This window comes from Pseudophryne corroboree, chromosome 6, assembly GCF_028390025.1.
Source record: "Pseudophryne corroboree isolate aPseCor3 chromosome 6, aPseCor3.hap2, whole genome shotgun sequence".
Lineage (NCBI taxonomy): Eukaryota > Metazoa > Chordata > Amphibia > Anura > Myobatrachidae > Pseudophryne > Pseudophryne corroboree.
Genome location: NC_086449.1, coordinates 225,960,649 through 225,983,627, shown reverse-complemented (window position 1 = coordinate 225,983,627; position 22,979 = coordinate 225,960,649). Strand labels below are relative to the sequence as shown.

The 22,979-nt window shown below is 42.7% G+C and overlaps 1 protein-coding gene across 2 annotated transcripts in view; it reads left to right on the top strand.

Annotated features, from left to right (window-relative positions):
* Window positions 1–22,979, top strand: part of SV2B (synaptic vesicle glycoprotein 2B) — a 348,297-nt gene that overhangs the window by 293,960 nt on the left and 31,358 nt on the right. For both annotated transcript variants that reach the window (XM_063925737.1, XM_063925736.1), the window contains 5 exons: window positions 346–479; window positions 5,411–5,500; window positions 7,509–7,619; window positions 15,230–15,318; window positions 15,405–15,569. In XM_063925737.1, the coding sequence (XP_063781807.1) occupies window positions 346–479; window positions 5,411–5,500; window positions 7,509–7,619; window positions 15,230–15,318; window positions 15,405–15,569 (589 nt within the window). The remainder of the gene's footprint in view (window positions 1–345; window positions 480–5,410; window positions 5,501–7,508; window positions 7,620–15,229; window positions 15,319–15,404; window positions 15,570–22,979) is intronic.

Below are 22,979 nucleotides of genomic sequence, written 5' to 3'. Positions count from 1 at the left end.
TGTTAGCAGATGGGCAAAACCATGTGCACTGCAGGTGAGGCAGATGGAACATGTGCAGAGAGAGTTAGATTTGAATGGGTTATATTGTTTCTGTGCAGGGTAAATACTGGCTGCCTTATTTTTACACTGCAATTTAGATTTCAGTTTGAACACTCCCTACTCAAACTAACTCTCTCTGCACATGTTATATCTGCCCCCCCCCCCCCCTTCCTGCAGTGCACATGGTTTTGGCAATCTGCCAACAAATGTGCTGCTACAATCAGGTCTGAATTAGGCCCTTAGTGTACAAGTAACCAGTGTACTGTATATGAGTGTCTTCTCTTTAAGCAATACATTATTCTGCAGGATGGGGATTCAGCATGGGGACCCACTACCATTTCCACAGCTGGAGAGTATTTGTGGTGATATGTGTCCTGCCGTGCATTGCCTCTATAATCGCCCTAAAGTTTATGCCGGAAAGTCCTCGCTTCTTACTAGAGGTACAGTAATGGATTTCAGTCTTGTGATCTCATTCTCTAACTTACTCTTATGTGTCATTTGTTTTTTGCCATCTTTTGTTTGTATGCACATCAATCAAAGGGGAAAATCCAAATCATAGCGATATGCCGCTAAAATGCCCACATTATCGTCTATTATGGTGGAAACTCACTGATAACTTTTGATCACACCTCTATAGGGTATGAGGGAATTGAACATAGATTCAGTTTGCAAGGTGGCTTCACCTTCCATATGCTCTTCTCAGCCATTGCTATGAATTGAATTTCCCTCTTCAAGATACTGTAGAGCAGAGGTTCCCAAACTCCAGCATTTCAGTCCAGGTTTTAAGGCTTGAGCACAGGTACTTAATTAGTACCTTAGACAAATTCATGTAACCATCTGGGCTCAAGCATGGATATCCTAAACACCTGGATTGTAATGGCAGAGATTGGGAACCTGCTGTAAAGTTCTTGCTCTATTATTGCCCAACAATGTAATGTTTATATTATAAAAGACTAATAGGACATACTGTAAATGTGTTGAAATGTCCTGAAAATTCAAGATCAAATGTTAATTTAATGCAATTTCAAAAATAAATATTATAACAAATTTCTTTTCTTTTATAGATTTTTTAAAAGTGATTTTAGAAATAGGTCAGTTTTTTTGCAACAATGAATAGTTAACAAAAATGCACCACACACATGTTTACAATAATTCTTTTCAATTTGGTTTTATATAGTTTTATTTTCAGGACTACTATAGTTTTATTTTCAATTTATTTAAGGCCATTTTAGCCCCACCAATAGAATATTACCCAAATCATGTCAATAATAAAGTAGTATGGAGATCCCTTGGAATTTGGAGATGTTGGGATGGGGACCGCTGGTATTTTGATACCATCCCATATGGAATAATACAATCAGTTCTCTTTATTTATAATAACAGACTGAAGGATCAGAATGCCAGCTGCTGTGTCCGCTTTAACATCTTCTGTAGTGGTGTTTGTGCCCCTTTATGCTAATCACCTGGTGTACAAGTGTGCATCTGACTGTACAATGACTGAGACACCCACTTTGTGCGTCCTTAGTTTCAACAATCCTGTTGAGACGCTACCATCAGACTCATCATCGAAACTTGCACCTGCCCCATGCTAGGTGCAGACTCTTTGTGGCTTCCAATATAAGAGATAATGGGGCATCTGTACTAAGCCTTGGAGAGAGGGAAAGTGGAGAGCCAGCCAATCAGCTCCTAACTGCCATGTTACAGGCTGTGTTTGTAAAATGAACTGGTTGGTTGATACTTTGGCCCAGATTTATCAAGCCTTGGAGAGTGATAAACAGCACAGTGATAAAGTACCAACCAATCAGCTCCTAACTGTCATTTTTCAAACACGGACTGTAACATGGCAGTTGGGAGCTAATTGGCTGATACTTTATCACTGTGTTATTTATCACTCTCCAAGGCGTGCTAAATGGGGGCCTTTAACTCCATACACTTTATCTCTCTCCAAGGCTTAGTACATATGCCCCTAAGCATCTGAGTTATGTGACAAGGTTTGCGACACTCCCATAATAAGCACATCACACAGTGCATCTCTGTACATCTGAATAGCCTCCTACAAGTCACCTTCCAGGAATGCCCAATAGATTTCCAACACATTTCAAAGACCATATGTTTCCATTGCTGCTGTGCTTTTGTTCAAACACCATAGGACGCATGCTCTGTGTGATTTTTTTTTAGCAACTTAGATGCTTGGAAGACATCAACCATTTGCAAGAATATTAGCACTGGTGCGAATCAGGTCCTGAGGGCTGACAACAGAACACACAAGTGCTGAGGACACAGACCCCATTAGGAGGCTATATAGCTATTGCATATCCTACATCATTAATAATGTGTAACCTCATGAGGGGCTTATTCTTAGAGTGGAGCAAAACTAAAAAAAAGTGGGTGACTTTGCACCATGACAAACCATGTTGCAATGCAAGCGGTAAAAATACATTTACTATTTTTGCATGCAGGGTAAATACAGGGTAAATGTCTGCTTTTGCATGTAACCCATAAATACTGGACAGCTTTATTTTTACACAGCAAATTAGATTAGAGTTTGGACACACCTCTCTCAAATCTAAATCTCTCCACACATTTTTAGTCTCCCCCACCTGCAGTGCAACATGGTTTTGCCCATGTGCAAAGTTACTTACTCCCAACTCAGAATTAGCTCCAGGAGTTGTAACAATTCTTAATACATTGATTAAAAAAAATGTGTGTGTGTGTATATATATATATATATATATATATATATATACACTGCTCAAAAAAAATAAAGGGAACACTTAAACAACACAATGTAACTCCAAGTCAATCACACTTCCTTGAAATCAAACTATCCACTTAGGAAGCAACACTGATTGACAATCAATTTCATATGCTGTTGTGCAAATGGAATAGACAACAGGTGAAAATTATAGGCAATTAGCAAGACACCCCCAATAAAGGAGATGTACTGCAGGTGGTGACCACAGACCACTTATTAGCTCTTATGCTTTCTTGCTGATGTTTTGGTCACTTTTGAAAGCTGGTGGTGCTTTCACTCTAGTGGTAGAATGAGACGGAGTCTACAACCCACACAAGTGGCTCAGGTAGTGCAGCTCATCCAGGATGGCACATCAATGCAAGCTGTGGCAAGAAGGTTTGCTGTGTCTGTCAGCGTAGTGTCCAGAGCATGGAGGCGCTACCAGGAGACAGGCCAGTACATCAGGCGACGTGGAGGAGGCCGTAGGAGGGCAACAACCCAGCAGCAGGACCGCTACCTCCGCCTTTGTGCAAGAAGGAACAGGAGGAGCACTGCCAGAGCCCTGCAAAATGACCTCCAGCAAGCCACAAATGTGTATGTGTCTACTCAAACGATCAGAGACAGACTCCATGAGGGTGGTATGAGGGCCCGACGTCCACAGGTGGGGGTTGTGCTTACAGCCCAACTCCATGCAGGACGTTTGGCATTTGCCAGAGAACACCAAGATTGGCAAATTCGCCACTGGCGCCCTGTGCTCTTCACAGATGAAAGCATGTTCTCACTGAGCACATGTGACAGATGTGACAGAGGCTGGAGACGCCAAGGAGAACGTTCTGCTGCCTGCAACATCCTCCAGCATGACCGGTTTGGCAGTGGGTCAGTATTGGTGTGGGGTGGCATTTCTTTGGGGGGCCGCACAGCCTTCCATGTGGTAGCCTGACTGCCATTAGGTACCGAGATGAGATCCTCAGACCCCTTGTGAGACCATATGCTGGTGCAGCTTGCCCTGGGTACCTCCTAATGCAAGACAATGCTAGACCTCATGTGACTGGAGTGTGTCAGCAGTTCCTGCAAGACGAAGGCATTGATGCTATGGACTGGCACGCCCGTTCCCCAGACCTGAATCCAATTGAGCACATCTGGGACATCATGTCCCGCTCCATCCACTAACGCCACGTTGCACCACAGACTGTCCAGGAGTTGGCGGATGCTTTAGTCCAGGTCTGGGAGGAGATCCCTCAGGAGACCATCCGCCACCTCATCAGGAGCACGTCCAGGCATTGTAGGGAGGTCATACAGGCACGTGGAGGCAACACACTACTGAGCCTCATTTTGACTTGTATTAAGGACATTACATCAAAGTTGGATCAGCCTGTAGTGTGTTTTTCCCCTTTAATTTTGAGTGTGACTCCAAATCCAGACCTCCATGGGTTAATAAATTTGATTTCCATTGATAATTTTTGTGTGATTTTGTTGTCAGCACATTCAACTATGTAAATAACAAAGTATTTAATAAGAATATTTAATTCATTCAGATCTAGGATGTGTTATTTTAGTGTTCCCTTTATTTTTTTGAGCAGTGTATATATGTATATATATATATCTCATATATATATATATATATATATATATCTCATATCTATCTATCTATCGATCTATCTATCTATCTATCTATCTATCTATCTATCTATCTATCTATCATATAGATATATCATGTATATATATATATCTATCATATATATATATATATATATATATATATCATATATATATATCAGACTAAATGTCTGCTTCTCAGTGAGGCATTTGCTGCATAGTTTCATATATTCAGGAGCTGGGTCAGTCTTAGCTCTACATGCATATGACTATGACTTGTGTGCAAAGAACAGTGAATGGTAATTAATATTTTATGGTTATTTAACTACTGTTATTTTAACTGAAGTGTCCTGAAAAATAATATACTATACTGTACTTATAGTAAACTGACCCATTCAAACACATTCTAATTCCATTTCTCTTTTTCACAAGTTTTCTCTAATGGATTTATTAAGAAATATAGGGGGGAAATTCAATTAGCTGCGGTAGATTACAGCAGGCTAATTGATCCCCTGTGGTGATCCAGTTAGCCCCGAAGCTGTCAGTCATCTGAGAATTTTTTCATCTGCCTCAGAGGGTCAAAAAAAAAAAAAAGTTCCCAGATAATTAGCCTGGTTTTTGCGAATCGGACAGTGAAAATACATAGGTCTTGAACTTATCATGGATTCGATGTGTTTTTGCCCAAATACAGATAATTTTTCAGGGGGCAATAAATGGACTCTAACTGAATAGCCCAAAGCAAAACATCAGGAATGATTGTGAAAAAAAAAAACTGTTTTTTTTTTTTGCACACAAATGCTTATGGGTTCTAACTGAATTCCCCCCATAGTAGTCTAGTAATATTGCTACTGCAATGCTTTATCTACCTTTTAACAGTGCCAATATGTATTTGCCAAACTGTACTAGCCTCTACTCTCTATTTTTCTACATAGAGTAAATGTAAAAACTGTCTACCCCCATAAAATAGTTGGACATTGCATTGACAAATGACACCTGTCGCTACTTGATAAATGTATTAATTGGATTTGGGTTCTTCCACAGACAGGTAAACATGATGAAGCTTGGATGATACTAAAGAAGATTCACGACACTAATATGAGAGCAAAGGGAGAGCCAGAAAAAGTTTTCACAGTAAGAAATAATCTATATGTCTATGACAAATAATCCCTAGTAAAATATTCATATTTGTATGACAAACATATGGCTTGCATAGGTCCTGATTTTCCCAAGACAATACCGTTCTTCTGAGACTGGTATTTTTTTAATTTGAAGTTATTTTCTCAGCCTTGTGACTCAGAGTATCAGGAGTAGTCTGATGATAAAAAATTGCTTGAAAACTATTAAACTTAAAAAGGTATAGTGTGCGCTGAGTACACAAGGGCTGATTGGGTCTGTGATAGCTGCGGGATATGGAAAATGTACTTTGCGTTCAGCTTTTAAGTTTGCTTACTTAGCAAAAAGTAGAAATCAATTTCATTAGATCAACCTGATGATTGAATTATGGCAAGCGGGTAAGGTCATTCACAAACCACAAAAGAGTAAAACAGGAGGGCAAATGCACTTTGGACCTCTGCAAAGTTGTGCTCTGTTGGCAAGATAGTGGTGTCTGCTGGGGGTATAAAAGTTTATTATTAAAACCACTGGAGTAGGTGTGCTGACCAAGGACATACCTTGTTATATGTGACGTAGACACATGAGCGCACCTTATGCAATGAAGGGCAGAAATTAGATTTATTTATTCATGGCAGGATTCATTAACTGTATTGTTTTATTCCTCTGGCTCCATGAGCCAAATGGGATGAGAAGGCGCATTTTTGCGGTGTTCCTGTTTAGCAGGAATCTGTACAGTCCTCGTCCATTGTCATAAAGACTCTGATAAGTATAAGGGACCTAGATTACAGGTTTTATTGTTACAGTAATATGTAAAATATCGCTTTGCACTAGAGATGAGCGGGTTCGGTTTTACTCGGTTCTCAAAACGGCATCTTATTGGCTCACAGATGTCACGTGTTTTGGATAGCCAATAAGATGCCATTTTGAGAACCGAGTAAAACCGAACCGGCTCATCTCTACTTTGCACCTACCAGATAGCATGTTTTTAGTTGCACTTCACCCAAAGTAATAAAAATCTTTAATGACAAAAAAAGCAACACAATTATGCAAATGTCTGCATGAGTGAAAGGGAAGACCTACACTTATAATAGATGTGCTGTTATTTTATATTAGGGGGATATTTCCAAAGCCTAAGAAATGGGTGTGCTACCATTGAATGTTCTTGGCAAACACGTAGGTGCAATAGAGCACATAAAGAAGCCTTGCAGGAGTCAGTAGCTAATGCTTTGGATACTGCGAACAGCTAGAGATAGAGAGACCATGGTGGTCATTCCGAGTTGATTGCTCGCTAGCTGCTTAAAGCAGCAGTGCACACGCTAAGCCACCGCCCTCTAGGAGTGTATCTTAGCTTAACAGAAGTGCGATCGAAAGAGTAGCAGAATTGCTAATAAAAAATTTCATGCCGTTTCTGAGTAGCTCCAGACCTACTCCTATCTTGCGATCACTGCAGTCAGTTTAGTTCCTGGTTTGACGTCACAAACACGCCCTGCGTTCAGCCAGCCACTCCTGTGTTTTTGCCTGGCACGCCTGCGTTTTTTAGCACACTCAGTTACCACCCAGAAACACTCACTTCCTGTCAATCACTCACCGATCAGCAGAGCGACTGAAAAGTGTAGCTCGGCCGTGTGTAAAATTGAATAGTTTTGTGTGAAATTACTTAGCGCGTGCGCCCTGTGGCCCATACGCATGCTCAGAACTGCCGGTTTTTAGCCTGATCGCAATTCTGTAAAAACGGCAGCGAGCGAACAACTCGGAATGACCACCCATATACTGTCAGTAGTAGTACCCACTGCAAGCTGATGTTACCTACACAATCTACAATAACTATAGGAAATTACACATGGTCATCTTATTTTCACTTAATTTTACAGATGATTTAAAAATACAAAAAAATATATTGGGGGGGGGGTCTCATTTTTAAAAATACTACAGGTATAGGCGCTAATAAAATAAACAGAAAACCATAGTCGTTAGAAAGGGAGAGTAATAAACACCGGCATTACTAATTGCATTTCTTTTCTATCAGGTTTCCCATATTAAGACACCAAAACAAATGGATGAATTCATTGAAATTCAAAGTTCAACTGGAACATGGATCCAGCGTTGGCTTGTCCGGGTCATGACTGTTGTGAAACAGGTATGTTACTTTTACTAGTAACAACTAGTTCAAACTTTTTTGTAACTTATGTTGAAGATTGGACACAAACACGTTAACATATTAAGGCTCATCATTGTAGTACATTGAATGTCAGATGTCAAAAGCAATCTTCCCTAGAAGCATACAAATGAATTTTGCTAATATAGGGAAAAAGGAGTACAAAAAGTACACAGGGGATCGGTATGAGATCCTGCCGGCTGGATTCCGAACATCAGGATCCCGATATCGGCATCCCGAGCGGTGGAATGCCGGCAGGTGGGCAAGCGCCACTAAGCCCTCGTGGTCTCGGTATACTGGCGCGTTATAGTGGCCCTGACGGAATCCCGGCGTCGGTATTGTGACAGCCGGGATTCTGACTATCGGTATGCTGACTGCATACCGTGCACAGCAATCTAATACAGCAATCTTGAATTATTTAGTAAACAAATGAAAACTAATAACACCATGCCCTGGCTCATATGGTACAGATGCCAGTTGAATGTTTAACGTTTTGGACAATAAACTTCTTATTTATATGTTTTCTGAGCAATCAGTAGTGGAAATGTGTTATTTCGCTATGTGGAGAAGGCGAGTGGTGTGTTATGAAAAGATGACAGTTGGAATGCTGACACAGACAACAGGTTGGTGGACAAATGCCATCATGGTTAACATGTTGACATGTTCATAATGATGACATTTACATGCTGCCACCAGCATGCCAGCATACTGTTTTTTGCTACTTTTAGCCCCAAACCACTGGAGTATATATAATGGGTGCAGTGTGCGGTGCACACAGGCTCCTGGGGTCCAGGGGAGCCCACACTGCACACCGTGCACCCATTATTTTTAATACTTAACCTCCGGAGTTCCACGGCGCAGCTGCAGCGCTGCAGTAATCACTAGTAAAATGGCTTATGCGCCATAGAAAAATCACTGGGAATTTTTTTCCCTCAGAGATCTGCGTATGAGCTAAGCACTGCCAGCTAGAGAGGAGGGGGCCCAGACAGAGCCGGCACTCAGGCCTCCTCCTCTCTGGAAACACCCTAGCCCAAAACTTAACCCTAAACCAGTGGTTCCCAAACTTTTTTGAATCACGGAACCCTAGAGTTTTAGAATTTTTTGGGGAAATAAATATTAAAATAAGTAAATTGTGTCATCCTTAGCGTCTATTGTGTGGTGATGGACAAGATTTGCTTCTGCTTGTCCACATATTTTACGATTGACAGCCACCGGCACTGGTTTTGCCAATTACATTGACCATAAATAATTTGAGTTGGTCCTGGACCACCAATCCAAGGCACCCTTGCAAGTGTCCTGAGGCACCCCAGGGTGCCATGGCACGCAGTTTGAGAACCACTGCACTAAACCTTAGCCTAATTCTGACCCTTATCCTAGCCCTAACCCTAAAAAATAACACATGCATACTATTTCGGCATTTTGCTGTCGCCCTTCTGAACATTTTGCTGTCGCCGACATCATTGGGTATCAAAATTTTACATTCTGACTGCCAATAATCTGACCATGTTGAAATTCAGGGAGACCTTAGAGTTTAGGATAAACCTGTATGTAGTCTCAGTATATTAAAGAAAGAAAAAGATTATTAGCCTTGATGGACCTAGGCAGCAAAATATATTTTGTACCACCTGCAGCATGTTAAATTGCAGTGTAGAGCATGACGTGGATAGTACAGTGTTGTAGGCATGTAGCACATATGGGTTGGTGTTAGGCATGGATCACCATTACTAGTCCTGGTCATCCCTGTATTCCTCTAGTATCACAGGCCTCATTACAATTCTAATCCACCACAGCCAAAGGTCCCAGATCTGTAACATACCTACTACACATGTCCTGGGGTAAATTAATTAATAACTAATTACCAGCCCGTAAAAATGATGGAACAACATAACAGTATTGTCAGTGCTGATGGCTGTGTGCGCCCGAATGGAGCAACACTTGAATTGCTCCGTCAGGTGCCATCTGGTGGCTACAAGCACGCAAGACGCTTGAATTCCCCCCAGATAGGTGAGGAGCAGCGTTAGCCTTTTATTATCTAGGATTGGAATGCATATAAAAACAATAATCTTCATCATCTACAAAATAAAAAAATAAATTAGATACAAGAGACAGATACTGTACATTACCAAAGAAGGAAATAGCAATCAAAGTAAGCTATTTTCTTATATCTATTTCAGACTTTCTCATCATTTACTTAATGAAACATATGCAATATATACAAGGATGAATAAGATTATGTTATATTTATTTTCTATGCCTTCTTGGTGTACAGAACTCCGTAGAAAACACTGTAAAATATTCATACAGTAATTAAAAAAAGCATACAAGGCACATATCTTTTCAGTTTACCATATGTAAATAGCTCCAAACTCTACCACACAATAAACTGTGCCTGCAATGTAGACACTGCTACTGATATAAGCCTACACATTTTACATATATATATATATATATATATATATATATATATGAAAGTACATGAAGTCCAGCACTCCTATGGTTAAACAGGTGTATGCTCCGGTGCCCTACTCTCCTTAATAAATGTATAGCGACAAAATGAGCTGGCAGTCTTAAAGACTTAGAACAAACCGAAGACACAGTTGAGATGCCAACGTTTCAGGGCTTCATAAAAGGGCTGAAGCCCTGAAACGTTGGCATCTTAACTGTGTCTTCGGTTTGTTCTAAGTCTTTAAGACTGCCAGCTCATTTTGTCGCTATATATATATATATATATATATATATATATCTCCTTCAACTTCTAATACCTCAGCACTGACCTCCTGTATAGTGCATCCGGGGGGCAGAGCTAATTTCCTGGTAACAGTGTCAGTAAGACACTGTATTTAATTATTATCTGTTTTAGTGTCTAAATAACCATCCCCCCTTTTTAATTCACTTTTTTTCGATCTGGTTACTCATTTTTAGATACACTTTTTTAGATCCACACTTACTGAACTATTTTAAGACACCGACGGTCGCTATATCTCCCACCCCCCTGTGTGCATTACTCGTTGTTTCAGGGAATTACCATCCCTGTGTTCTTTGGGGGACAGCTGACGCCCTGTGCTAATTCCTAGGGAGTGTCATTAATTTTCTATACGTGGATCCTAGATCATTTGGTGTTGTACACAAGTGGCGCAAATATTTCTCCCCCCTATCATATATATATATATATATCTCCTTCAACTTCTAATACCTCAGCACTGACCTCCTGTATAGTGCATCCGGGGGGCAGAGCTAATTTCCTGGTAACAGTGTCAGTAAGACTTATAATAAAGCTTATTGGTCTAATGTCTTGGGTCACCATAGGGGTATTCATAATGGATGCAGAGTGTGCAGTCCACAAGGGCCCCTGGGTCCAGGGTAGCCTCGTACTGTACACCCTGCACCCAAATATCACTGGGAAGATGACACTGTGGAGGAGGAGGGACCTGCTTGTTGACACACAAGGTAAGAAGTACAGCTGAGAGGATGGCACTGCATATGGGCCACATCTTGCGTTACTCTGCCCCTGCCCAGATCTCATTAAAATTCTAACCCATTATAGCCTAGGTCTCAGATCTAATACATATACTAGCTACAGAATTCATTGGGTAAATGATCTTATAATAGAAATGCATATAAAACAATAATATTAATAATCTATGCTATAAATAAAAGCAAAACATAGTAATATATAGTGCATCCTGGGGCAGAGCTTGTTCCCTGTCAGCAGTGAGGCTTAGTATGCAGTAACTTGGTTAGTGAGAGCCCTCCAAGCCTTCACCTAGAGCCGATAACGCCTTCCTGCTTTAAGCATCATTTGTCCCTTGCTCAGATCTATGCTGTGTTGGCCTGAGCTCTTATCCTGTATGATCTGCTGAACTTAAGAGACAAGCTCTACTTGTAATTAAACTGAGACTAAGGGGTTAATTTACTAAGATGGGAGTTTTATTTAAGATGGGATGTTGCCCATAGCAACCAATCAGATTAGGGCAGTACGGATGGTGTAATGGTTAGCATTACTTCCTCACAGCACTGAGGTCATGGGTTCGATTCCCATCATGGCTCTAACTGTGTGGAGTTTGTATATTCTCCCTGTACCTGCGTGGGTTTCCTTCCACAATCCAAAAATATACTGGTAGGTTAATTGGATCCCAACAAAATTAACCCTGGCGTGAATGTGTGTGCGTGTACATTTGGTAGGGAATAGATTGTAAGCTCCACTAGGGCAGGGACTGATGTGAATGGCCAAGTATTCTCTGTAAAGCACTGCGGAATATGTGTGCGCTATATAAATAACTGGTAATAAATAAATAAATAAATAAATAGAAGATAATAACTGGAATCTGGTTGCTATGGGCAACATCCCATCTTAAATATAACTCCCATCTTTACCCCTAAGACTGAAATACAGAGAGGCGATGAATTGCCAGCAGAACATTGGAGATGAGTGGTGGAGTATTGTGCTTTCTGCATCACATGATCTCCCTCCTTCCTCTATGAGGATTAGCAGCAGAACATTGGAGGTGAGAGGTGGAGTGTTGTTCATTCTGCATCATATGAGCTCCCTCCTTCTTCTATGGAGAATAGCAGCAGAACATTGGAGATGAGAGGTGGAGTGTTGTTCATTCTGCATCATATGAGCTCCCTCCTTCTTCTATGGAGAATAGCAGCAGAACATTGGAGATGAGAGGTGGAGTGTTGTGTATTCTGCATCACATGATCTCCCTCCTTCCTCTGTGGGGAATAGCAGCATGATTCCTTTGTACTTCATTACAGTAAGATAACAACATTTTAGGTGGACCTCTTCCAGATGTATCCTCATTCACCCATCCTTTTTATTCCTTATAGCACAAGACACATGGCACATTTTAAACACTCCATAATGGGTGCTGGAACGGGGGGGGGGGGGCAAGGGGGCGCCCCGCAGGGTTAATACATGCAGTGCCAGGATGGAGATAATACCCTTTCTGGTGCTCCATCTCCTCCCACCCCGCAGCCCTACTCCGCCTACATCCAGTGTCCTACCTCCAATCCCTACAATGTGGGGCCAGTTACTGTGGACTGACCCTTCCTCTGGGACCAGCCTTTTGTCCTTCTCATCTCTCAGCTCCGCTTTATGCCCCACCCCCTTCTCTCACAGCACCTCCTTACCTCCCCCCCCATTACCAACCGTGTTCAACTTAAACTGTACCCTGTAAAGTCTCATTACCTTCCATGCACAGCCTCAGCCACGGTGTGAGCTATGAGTGGATAGTGTCTCTTCATCTTCTACATAAAGTCACTCACATGTTACAGTTATGTTTTTGGAGCATATTTATTATACACCTTTTGTGGAAAATGACACTGAACAATCAGGATACCCTTAAAATGTAAGTATCCCCTGAAAGTATTACAGGGGTTCCGCAGCAGATATCTTTGATATCTGCTGCGCTTTCCCTGTTTCCCATCACAATAGCAATGAGCGTTAGCCATTGTAGGCTATGAACTACATAACACAATTTACCTGGGAGAAGGACTGTCTGGATCAGCCACTTGTGCATGTACTGTGTAATGACCGCTCGTGCGCAGTAGGTGGGTGACATTCAGCGATATAGGGGCGCCAATATCATATATATCTGTGCCCCTCCAACCATAAAGGTTGTGGCTCCCCTGATCACGCGTTGCTATACACAGATTTTCGTATCTTATTCTAAATGTATCATCTGTGTCGCATAGCACCTGCATCTAAAGTAACTATTACTTAGCATTTGCTTAGCATTTGTATTTTTGCTGCAGTTGTGCTGGCATATACATTCACATACTAAGTGGAACGCTTGGCTCAATCGTATGCGTCCTCAAACTTGTTCAATTTCCTCGGCTAGCTTATAAGTCACTAATGCTGCATACAAAGTCAGCGGCAGAGTTTGGGGTACTCGTGCACTGTACTTTTGTTGCAATCTTTGTGTGAATAAAATGCACATTCAGTACAAATCTATGTGGCAAGACGCATGGCGTGGCTTCGTTGCAAAATCTGAGGTTCACCAAATGGGGCTATTTGGCGTGATTTGATAATAGGTTAGTGAGGCCATATCTGTATGCACATGTGCTCCAGAGTTGGTTTTGTCTATGTTTGGTACAACTAACACTTACAGGGTGATGGATGAAACCTCTCTTAGGATTTGTGTGGTGACTGCTCCAGTCTTTCATCTAATTTGCAAAACTGGCCACATTGAGCTGTCATATTTATTTATTACAATTTCTAAAACTGTCCCACTGTCCTAGGGTACCAATTGCTGTTCTTGGTTATGCGTGTGTACCGCCACAGCCTACAGGGAAGGAAGAGTGTGTGGTTTGCTGTGTTCTCACCCCCATATCAACTAGCTCTATTCACTACCTCTAACCAATGATATCCTGAGCTGCATTTTTTGTTTTTTTATTTATATTTACTTAACTCTGCTGCTGCCGAGAACACCCCATGAGAGGACATATGAATAGTATAAGGAAAACAATACAAAATATATGAAATATTTAAAAAATAAAAAAACATACTAGAGAACACTTAGGCAGCTACACACATGGTATGTTCATCCATGATCATAGCTCACATCTAGTGGCTCATTTATCAACACATGATAAAACTGATTGTGGATGATAAAACTCATTGTGTATGTTAAATGGTGCTCCAGCCAATCAGCTCCAAACATGTTCAGCTCCTAACTGTCATGTGTTTGACAGTTAAGTGAGGATTGACTGGAGCACTAGTCATCATATGCAATGAGTTTTATCATTCAAAATTAGTTTTTTCACTCATTGATAAATGGGCCCCCTAGTTTTTAAAATGAGAAGTGATATCATCCTGCCAATAGAGTTTGGTGTAAATCACTACAATCCTTGTACAAAATGATCTATTTCACAGAGCCCAAAACAAAATCATATCACCAGGGCCAGCTTTAGCAAAGGGGCCCTGTACAGCATACATTGTGGGCCTCCCTATCCCATTGTCTCTGTTATCATAGTCTGCGTGGTTACTCCAAGCATTGTACATAAATCTAGAAATACTGAAGATCCAAAGCAGCAGGTAACAAAAACCAGTGATCAACAACATGGACAATGGTTGTCTCTAACCTGTAATGTAGTGTCCAAACCTTCACCATGTGGGAGTAGTGTGTGTATACAGGTAGCACACAGCCTAACATAGAAACATAGAATTTGACGACAGATAAGAACCACTGTGCCCATCTAGTCCGCCCTAAACACATGTACGTGCACACATACAGTAGAGTTCATTTTTATTGGGAGCCTATTAACCTACTAGGGGACAATAAACAAACTCTACACAGTTAGAGAGCCATGGTGTTGATCGAACACATGACCTCAATGCTGTGAGGCAGTAATTCTAACCATTACACTATCTGTACTGCCCACACTGATATTAAAATGAGACTTGATGACACAAATCCTTGTACTGTTATATTCAATACTTAGGAGACAGCATGCAAGACTGTCAAGCTGTGACCCAAATTACCAAATAGTAAATGTACAATGGAGATAAAAGGTTTTATAGTACCTCTATATATCATGAAATGAAAATACAGTATATGTTCATTACTAACTGCCTGGCTTTGCCCTAGGTATGGGAAAGTGTGCTGTATTGTTTCACTGGCCAATTTAGGAGGAACACCGTACTTCTGGCTGTGGTCTGGTTTACCATGTCATTAAGGTAACGATCTTCTTCTATGTCACTGTAACATAGCATCCATCTGTTTTGCTCAATTTGTGAACTTGCTTTCTTTCACCCTCATGCAGCTTCTATGGTCTTACAGTCTGGTTCCCTGACACAATCCGCTACTTACAAGAGGAAGACTATGCAACCAAAGTGAAAGTATTTGAGGATGAACATGTCAGGAATTTTGTTTTCAACTTCACCCTTGAAAACCAAATACATATAGATGGAACCTATTACAATGATAAGTAAGTTATGATGAACATTGTTCCTCGATGATCTTGGGGACTGTACAACTAAGTTGTATGGTGGAAAATAAATGAGATGGACTATACTGTATATACGTATTACTCGACATTTCGATCCTTGTTATGGACCTTATTGAAGACATCTTGACATATCACTGACACTGGCATCCTCTGGTGTCATTGATAAGTTAAATTGTCTTGAATAAGGCCAAAACGTTAAATGATACATATTCTTTTCAGGATTAAAGTATGCATTTTATCTGCATTAATTACTGAATGTCTTCCTTATATAAAAAGAATAAAAAGGAGTCCTGACTTATGGGAAAGACTCTTCTTTAAACCCAGCAGCCAGGTGCTGACTGATGATGCAGCATCCTGAGCTGAGAAGCCCTGAGAACCTGGTCTGGGCCCAATGGATGAGAACCCGGCCTGTCCGCACTTCCCATCCACCCCCGGGATCCTGTAAATGGCTTTCACCAGCCACTCTATCAGCGGCACAAGCCACTATTAATTCCCTAGGGGTGGTTTCAGGTGGCAAAGCACCTCTTCTGCCACAATATAGATACAGTCCTATGCAAATGTTTTAGGTAGGTGTAAAAAAATGCTGCAAAGCAAGAATGCTTTAAAAAATAATTAATCATTTATTTTTTTATCAATTAGCACAAATGCAAAGTGAATGAACAGAAGACAAATCTAAGTCAAATCAATATTTGGTGTGACCACCCTTTTGCCTTCAAAATTAATTCTTCTAGACTTTAAACTTTCTAAACTTTCACACAGTTTTTGAAGGAACTCGGCAGGGAGGTTGTTCCACACTCCTTGGAGAATTAACTACAAATCTGTGAATGTTGGCTTGCTCAAATCCTTCTGTCTTCTTCATGTAATCCCAGACAAACTCGATGATGTTGAGCTCAGGGATTTGTTGGGACCATATCATCACTTGAAGGACTCCTTGTTCTTCTTTACGCTGAAGATAGTTCTTAATAATATTGGCTGTATGTTTGGGGCCGTTGTCCTGCTGCAGAAAACATCTTGAGCCAATCAGATGCCTCCCTGATGGTATTGCATGATGGATAATTACCTGTCTGTAGTTTAGACTTCTTCATAAAGAAAAGAATGGCATGTTTAAAAGTGAATTTCATTTACTTTTGATGCCTGACGAATATGGTGACTTCAGAGTTTCTCATTATAAGCACATTCATGCAGACTTCACTTTAGCAAACATCACAATTCTAAACACATCAGAAGAGCCTAAGTACACTCATGTCTTACACTACGCTGACATCTAGTGGTAAATTTACTTCATGAACTAAAAATTTAATAACGCTAGACAGTCAAATAGAAAGATTCAACAAGCTGTTACATTTACCATAACCCTGCTGTCTAACGGCTTCTTCAGGGAAGTATGCAAACTCCATGGTTTGTGTCACTGACCTAGGTTGGGGGTGTTGTGAACTCGGGGGTTCTTCCGATGGTAGGGAAGAGGAACCACAGCTGGGTCGGAACAGGGATGGCCTGATATAGGTCTTCCTCATACAGGACTCTGACAGTAAGGCTTGGTAAAAATATTGAAGAACTTTATTGCAGGAAGGGAGCAACACAATGTCACATAGCAGTGAGGGAACTTATGGGGGAATGTCCAGGCCTATAGAAGAACTTGTAAGCAATGTTAAAGATGCTAATAAATGAAGTACTTGTGAGTGATGGTGAAAGACACTGAGAACGATGCTTTTAAAAATACTGGTGATTAAAGAGCTTGTGAGCGATGTAAAAGATACCGGTGACTGAAGAACTTGTGAGTGAAGTTTTTAAAGACACTGATGATTTGAAGAACTTGTGAACGGTGTTTAAAGACACTGAAGATTTGTAGAATTTGAAAGCAGTGTTTAAAGACACTGATGACTTGTAGAACTTGAGAGCGGTGTTTAAAGACACTGAGGATTTGTAGGACTTGAGAGCGGTGTTAAAGACGCTGATGACTTGTAGAACTTGAGAGCGGTGTTTGAAGACACTGATGATTTGTAGAACTTGAGAGCGGTGTTTTAAAGACACTGATGATTTGTAGAACTTGAGAGCGGTGGTTAAAGACACAGATGATTTGTAGAACTTGAGAGCAGTGGTGAAAGACACTGATGATTTGTAGAACTTGAGAGCGGTGGTTAAAGACACTGATGATTTGTAGAACTTGAGAGCAGTGGTTAAAGACACTGATGACCTGTAGAACTTGAGAGCGGTGTTTAGCCCGCAGCCCACAATGACTCCGAGAAGCGCTGGTGACTGGACCGCAGAGGAACACACCAGCCGCTAGGAACACTGGAAACTGTACAGCAACTGGCACCTGGAAATGCCGAAAGACACTGGAGTACAACTACAGAGAGACACGCCGGGAACAAGAACACTGGCATCCACTTCAGGGGAAAAGACGATACTCAGGCGCCGAGGCTCTGCCCTGCATCTGACTTTGAATCTCCCGCCTCCACTGGATTGGCGGAACAGTCTGATGACGTCACCTGCTCCCCGCCCACGTGATGCCGGGTGTCATGGCGGCGCCCCTGCCCCAGGGAACCGCGCCAGCCAGATGCCGGAGCCCGTGGACCACCGAAGGCGGAGGCCGCAACACAGACCAGCAGGCACGCAGGGGTAAGCGCGGCAAACGCCGCCTTTGGCGTGTGACAGTACCCCCTCCTCCAGGAGTGGCCCCCGGACACTTTCCAGGTTTTGTTGGATGTCTGGAATGAAAGATCCGCACCAGTCGGGGAGCCATAACTTCAGTAGCCTTGACCCAGCTCCTCTCCTCGGGGCCAAAACCTTTCCACTCCACCAAATACTGTAGATTCTTGTGAAGATAACGAGAGTCAAGAATAGCTTTGATTTCAAAGTCCGTTCCAGATTCAGACTCTGCAGGGGTTGGCCTCGGGGACTTTAAATGGAACCGGTTTAAAATAAGGGGGCGAGAGAGAGAGACATGGAAGGAATTTGGTATCCGGAGGTGGGAAGGCAATCCCAATTTGCAGACAACCGGGTTCAGGACTTGTAAAATGGGGTAAAGACCAAAAAACCTCGGACCGAATTTCATAGTGGGAACCCTTAACCAAAGATTGCGGGTAGAGAGCCATACCCTGTCACCAACCTTGTATTGGGGAGCTGCTCGTCGCTTCCTATCCGCAAAGAACTTATAGCGGCCGGAGACTCTCTTGAGGTTAGCATGGACTCGACTCCAAATTTGACTGAAGTGCCGGAGAGTAGAGGCTGCAGCAGGAACATCCTCCGGAGGACAAATGGGTAATTCTGGAACTTGGGGATGAAATCCATAATTAATGAAAAATGGGGACTCACCAGTCGAAGAGTGGTACAGATGATTATGGGCAAACTCAGCCCATGGCAACAGTTCCACCCAATCATCTTGCGAGAGAGAAAGATAAACACGGAGAAAAGTATCTAAATCTTGATTGACGCGTTCAGTTTGCCCATTGGTTTGTGGATGGTAAGCGGATGAAAACTTGAGTTTTATTTGTAAGGCCGTACAGAGGGCTCTCCAGAATCTTGCAGTGAACTGTACCCCCCGATCAGAGACAATTTCCTCTGGTAACCCGTGCAGGCGGAAATGTTCCCGGATAAATAACAAAGCCAACTTGGGAGCTGATGGTAACCCGGTCAAAGGTACAAAATGTACCATCTTAGAGAAACGGTCAACAATTACCCAGACGGTATTGTGACCCTTGGAGAGGGGTAATTCAGTGACAAAGTCCATAGAGATATGAGTCCAAGGCCTCTTAGGAATGGACAGTGGATACAACAACCCCGCAGGAGGCAGATGAAGAATTTTGTGGTGAGCACACTGAGGACATGAGTTGACATAACCTTGAATATCCTTCTTCATAGTGTCCCACCAGTAAGATCTTCGTAGAAACTCCCACATCTTTTGAACTCCAGGATGACCGGAAAACTTGGAAATATGAGCCCACTGCAACAACCTTGGTCGGAATTTAGCTGGCACAGACATTCTCCCAGGAGGAGGACCCAGAGCGGTGGGAGCCGCTGACATAGAAACTGGACTGAGAATCAAAGCCTTCTCAACGGAATTCTCCTCATCCGAAGCCGTTAAGGAACGGGATAAAGCATCAGCCTTGGTGTTAAAAGTCCCAGCCCGGTACTTAATAACAAACGAGAATCGGGTAAAGAAGAGAGCCCATCTAGCTTGACGGGGATTCAAGCACTGGGCCGTCTTGAGGTACAGCAAATTCTTGTGATCAGTGAAAATTGTAATTAGGTGTTTAGCACCTTCCAAAAGATATCTCCATTCCTCCAAGGCAGATTTTATTGCCAAAAGCTCTTTGTCTCCAATGGTGTAATTCCGTTCAGCAGGAGAGAACTTGCGAGAATGGAAACCACATGGATGTAACTTCCCATCTGGAGCGTACTGCGAAAGCACGGCACCTATGCCTACCGTGGAAGCATCAACCTCCAAAAAGAATGGTTTTGAAAAATTTGGTTGTTGAAGTACCGGAGCGGACATAAAGGCTGCCTTCAACTGAGCGAACGCTGCTACAGCTTCAGAGGACCAATGACTTGGGTCAGAACCCTTCTTGGTTAGGGCAGTGATAGGTGCCACAATGGTAGAGAATCCCTTTATGAATTTCCGGTAGTAATTTGCAAAACCCAGAAATCGTTGTACCGCTTTCAAGGAAAGAGGCTGAGTCCAGTCCCGAATGGCAGTGAGTTTCTCTGGATCCATACGAAGCTCCATGCCCGAAATGATGTAACCAAGAAATGGAACAGAAGAGACCTCAAAGGTACATTTGTAAATCTTGCCATAAAGATGATTCTCTCGCAATCGAAGAAGTACCTCTTTGACCTGTATTCTGTGCTCTGTGAGATTCTTAGAAAATATCAGAATATCATCCAAATATACCACTACACTTAGGTATAGCATATCCCGAAAGATTTCATTAATGAATCCCTGGAAGGCAGCAGGGGCGTTGCTGAGGCCAAACGGCATTACCAGATACTCGTAATGCCCGTCCCTGGTATTGAAGGCCGTCTTCCATTCGTCCCCCTGTCGGATACGTATCAAATTATAAGCTCCCCTTAAGTCGAGCTTGGTGAAGACTCGGGCTCCGCGAACTCTGTCAAAAAGCTCCGTGATGAGCGGCAATGGATACTTATTCTTAATGGTGACATCATTTAGACCACGATAGTCAATACATGGTCTCAGCCCTCCGTCCTTCTTCTTCACAAAAAAGAACCCTGCCCCGCCGGGGAGGTAGAGGGGCGAATGAATCCTTTCTGCAGATTAGACTTGATATAGTCCGACATAGCTTGGGTCTCGGGTAATGATAAGGGATAAGTGCGACCCCGAGGTGGCATTTTCCCCGGAATGAGCTCAATGGGGCAGTCCCAGGGTCTATGCGGTGGTAACTGATCGGCCGCCTGTTCCGAGAACACGTCTGAAAACTCCCGATAGGCCTCCGGAATGAGCCCTTCATCTGACTTGGAAGATACACGGAGCGGGTAGACAGGAGTGAGACAATTTGAATGACAAAATGGACTCCAAGATATTATTTGTGTCGAACTCCAGTCGACGTGAGGGTTGTGAAGTTTAAGCCAAGGAAGGCCGAGAACAAGATCGTGGGGCATCTCCCGAATCACTAGGAACTCCAGGTGTTCTTGATGCAGAGCTCCCACTTGCAGCTTGATTGGCACTGTACAACTTGAAATCAGACCTTTAGAAATGTGGGTACCATTGATAGCAGTCAACGTAATTGGTTGTTCGACCGACCGTAACTGAAAACCCAGATACTGGGCACAGGAAAGGGAAATAAAATTCCCTGCAGCCACTGAGTCCAGCAGAGCCTTAACGGGTTTGGCTATTGACTCAGAAAACAGAGACACAGAGAGTAAACAGTCCACTGTTGGAGAAGGTTTAGAAGAAACCCCTAGCTCGACTCCTCCGGAACAAGCTAGGACTGACCATTTCCCGGGCGAGACTTGCAAAACTTGAGAAAATGATCCGCGGCTCCACAGTAGAGGCAGAGTCTACCCTCACGACGACGGTGACGTTTCTCTGGGGACAGCCGAGATCGATTAATCTGCATGGGTTCGTCAGGACTCGGAATAACCGTTTGCTTAGACGGAAGAGATCGGACCCTTGATCGATCTGACCGACTACGTTCGCCACCTCGTTCCTGTATGCGAAGATCCACCTTTACACAGAGTGAGATCAACTGTTCTAAGGAATCTGGCAAATCTCTAGTGATCAACTCGTCCTTTAGACGATCGGAGAGCCCGTTCCAAAAGGCAGCCCGGAGGGCATCATTATTCCAGCGCAGTTCAGAGGCTATGGTCTGAAAATAAATCACATACTGTCCCACTGAATGAGAGCCTTGTCGGACACGGATCAAGTCTGCAGAGGCAGCGGTCGTCCTGCCGGGCTCATCAAAGATCCTCCAGAATGACGTAATGATTTGGTGTAACTAGAAACCAACGGATCAGATCGCTCCCATAACGGAGACACCCAATCCAACGCTGAACCCTCAAGCAAGGAAATAATGTATGCCACCTTGGACCGATCAGTAGGGAAGTTATGTGAAAGGAGTTCAAAATGTACCTCGCACTGATTGAGGAAACCACGGCAATTCTTTGGATTCCCATTATAACGAGCAGGAGTAGGGAGCTGAAGGCGTGACCTGGTTCCAGACAAGGATGGAACATTACTAGAGACAACCACTGGAGAGAATACTGGAGCTGGGGCCGGAACTACTGAAGCCAGAGAAGTCTGAATTTGATCCAGCCGGCCAGATAATTCCTGGAGATAATGCATCACCTGGCTCTGTGCTGCTTCCTGACTTTGAACTCGGGAAACCAGGTCCTGGATGGTACTTGCCTCTGGGTTCCGATCCCCCGGGTCCATGTGGCCTGAGTATACTGTCACTGACCTAGGTTGGGGGTGTTGTGAACTCGGGGGTTCTTCCGATGGTAGGGAAGAGGAACCACAGCTGGGTCGGAACAGGGATGGCCTGATATAGGTCTTCCTCATACAGGACTCTGACAGTAAGGCTTGGTGAAAATATTGAAGAATTTTATTGCAGGAAGGGAGCAACACAATGTCACATAGCAGTGAGGGAACTTATGGGGGAATGTCCAGGCCTATAGAAGAACTTGTAAGCAATGTTAAAGATGCTAATAAATGAAGTACTTGTGAGTGATGGTGAAAGACACTAAGAACGATGCTTTTAAAAATACTGGTGATTAAAGAGCTTGTGAGCGATGTAAAAGATACTGGTGACTGAAGAACTTGTGAGCGATGTTTTTAAAGACACTGATGAATTGAAGAACTTGTGAACGGTGTTTAAAGACACTGAAGATTTGTAGAATTTGAGAGTGGTGTTTAAAGACACTGATGACTTGTAG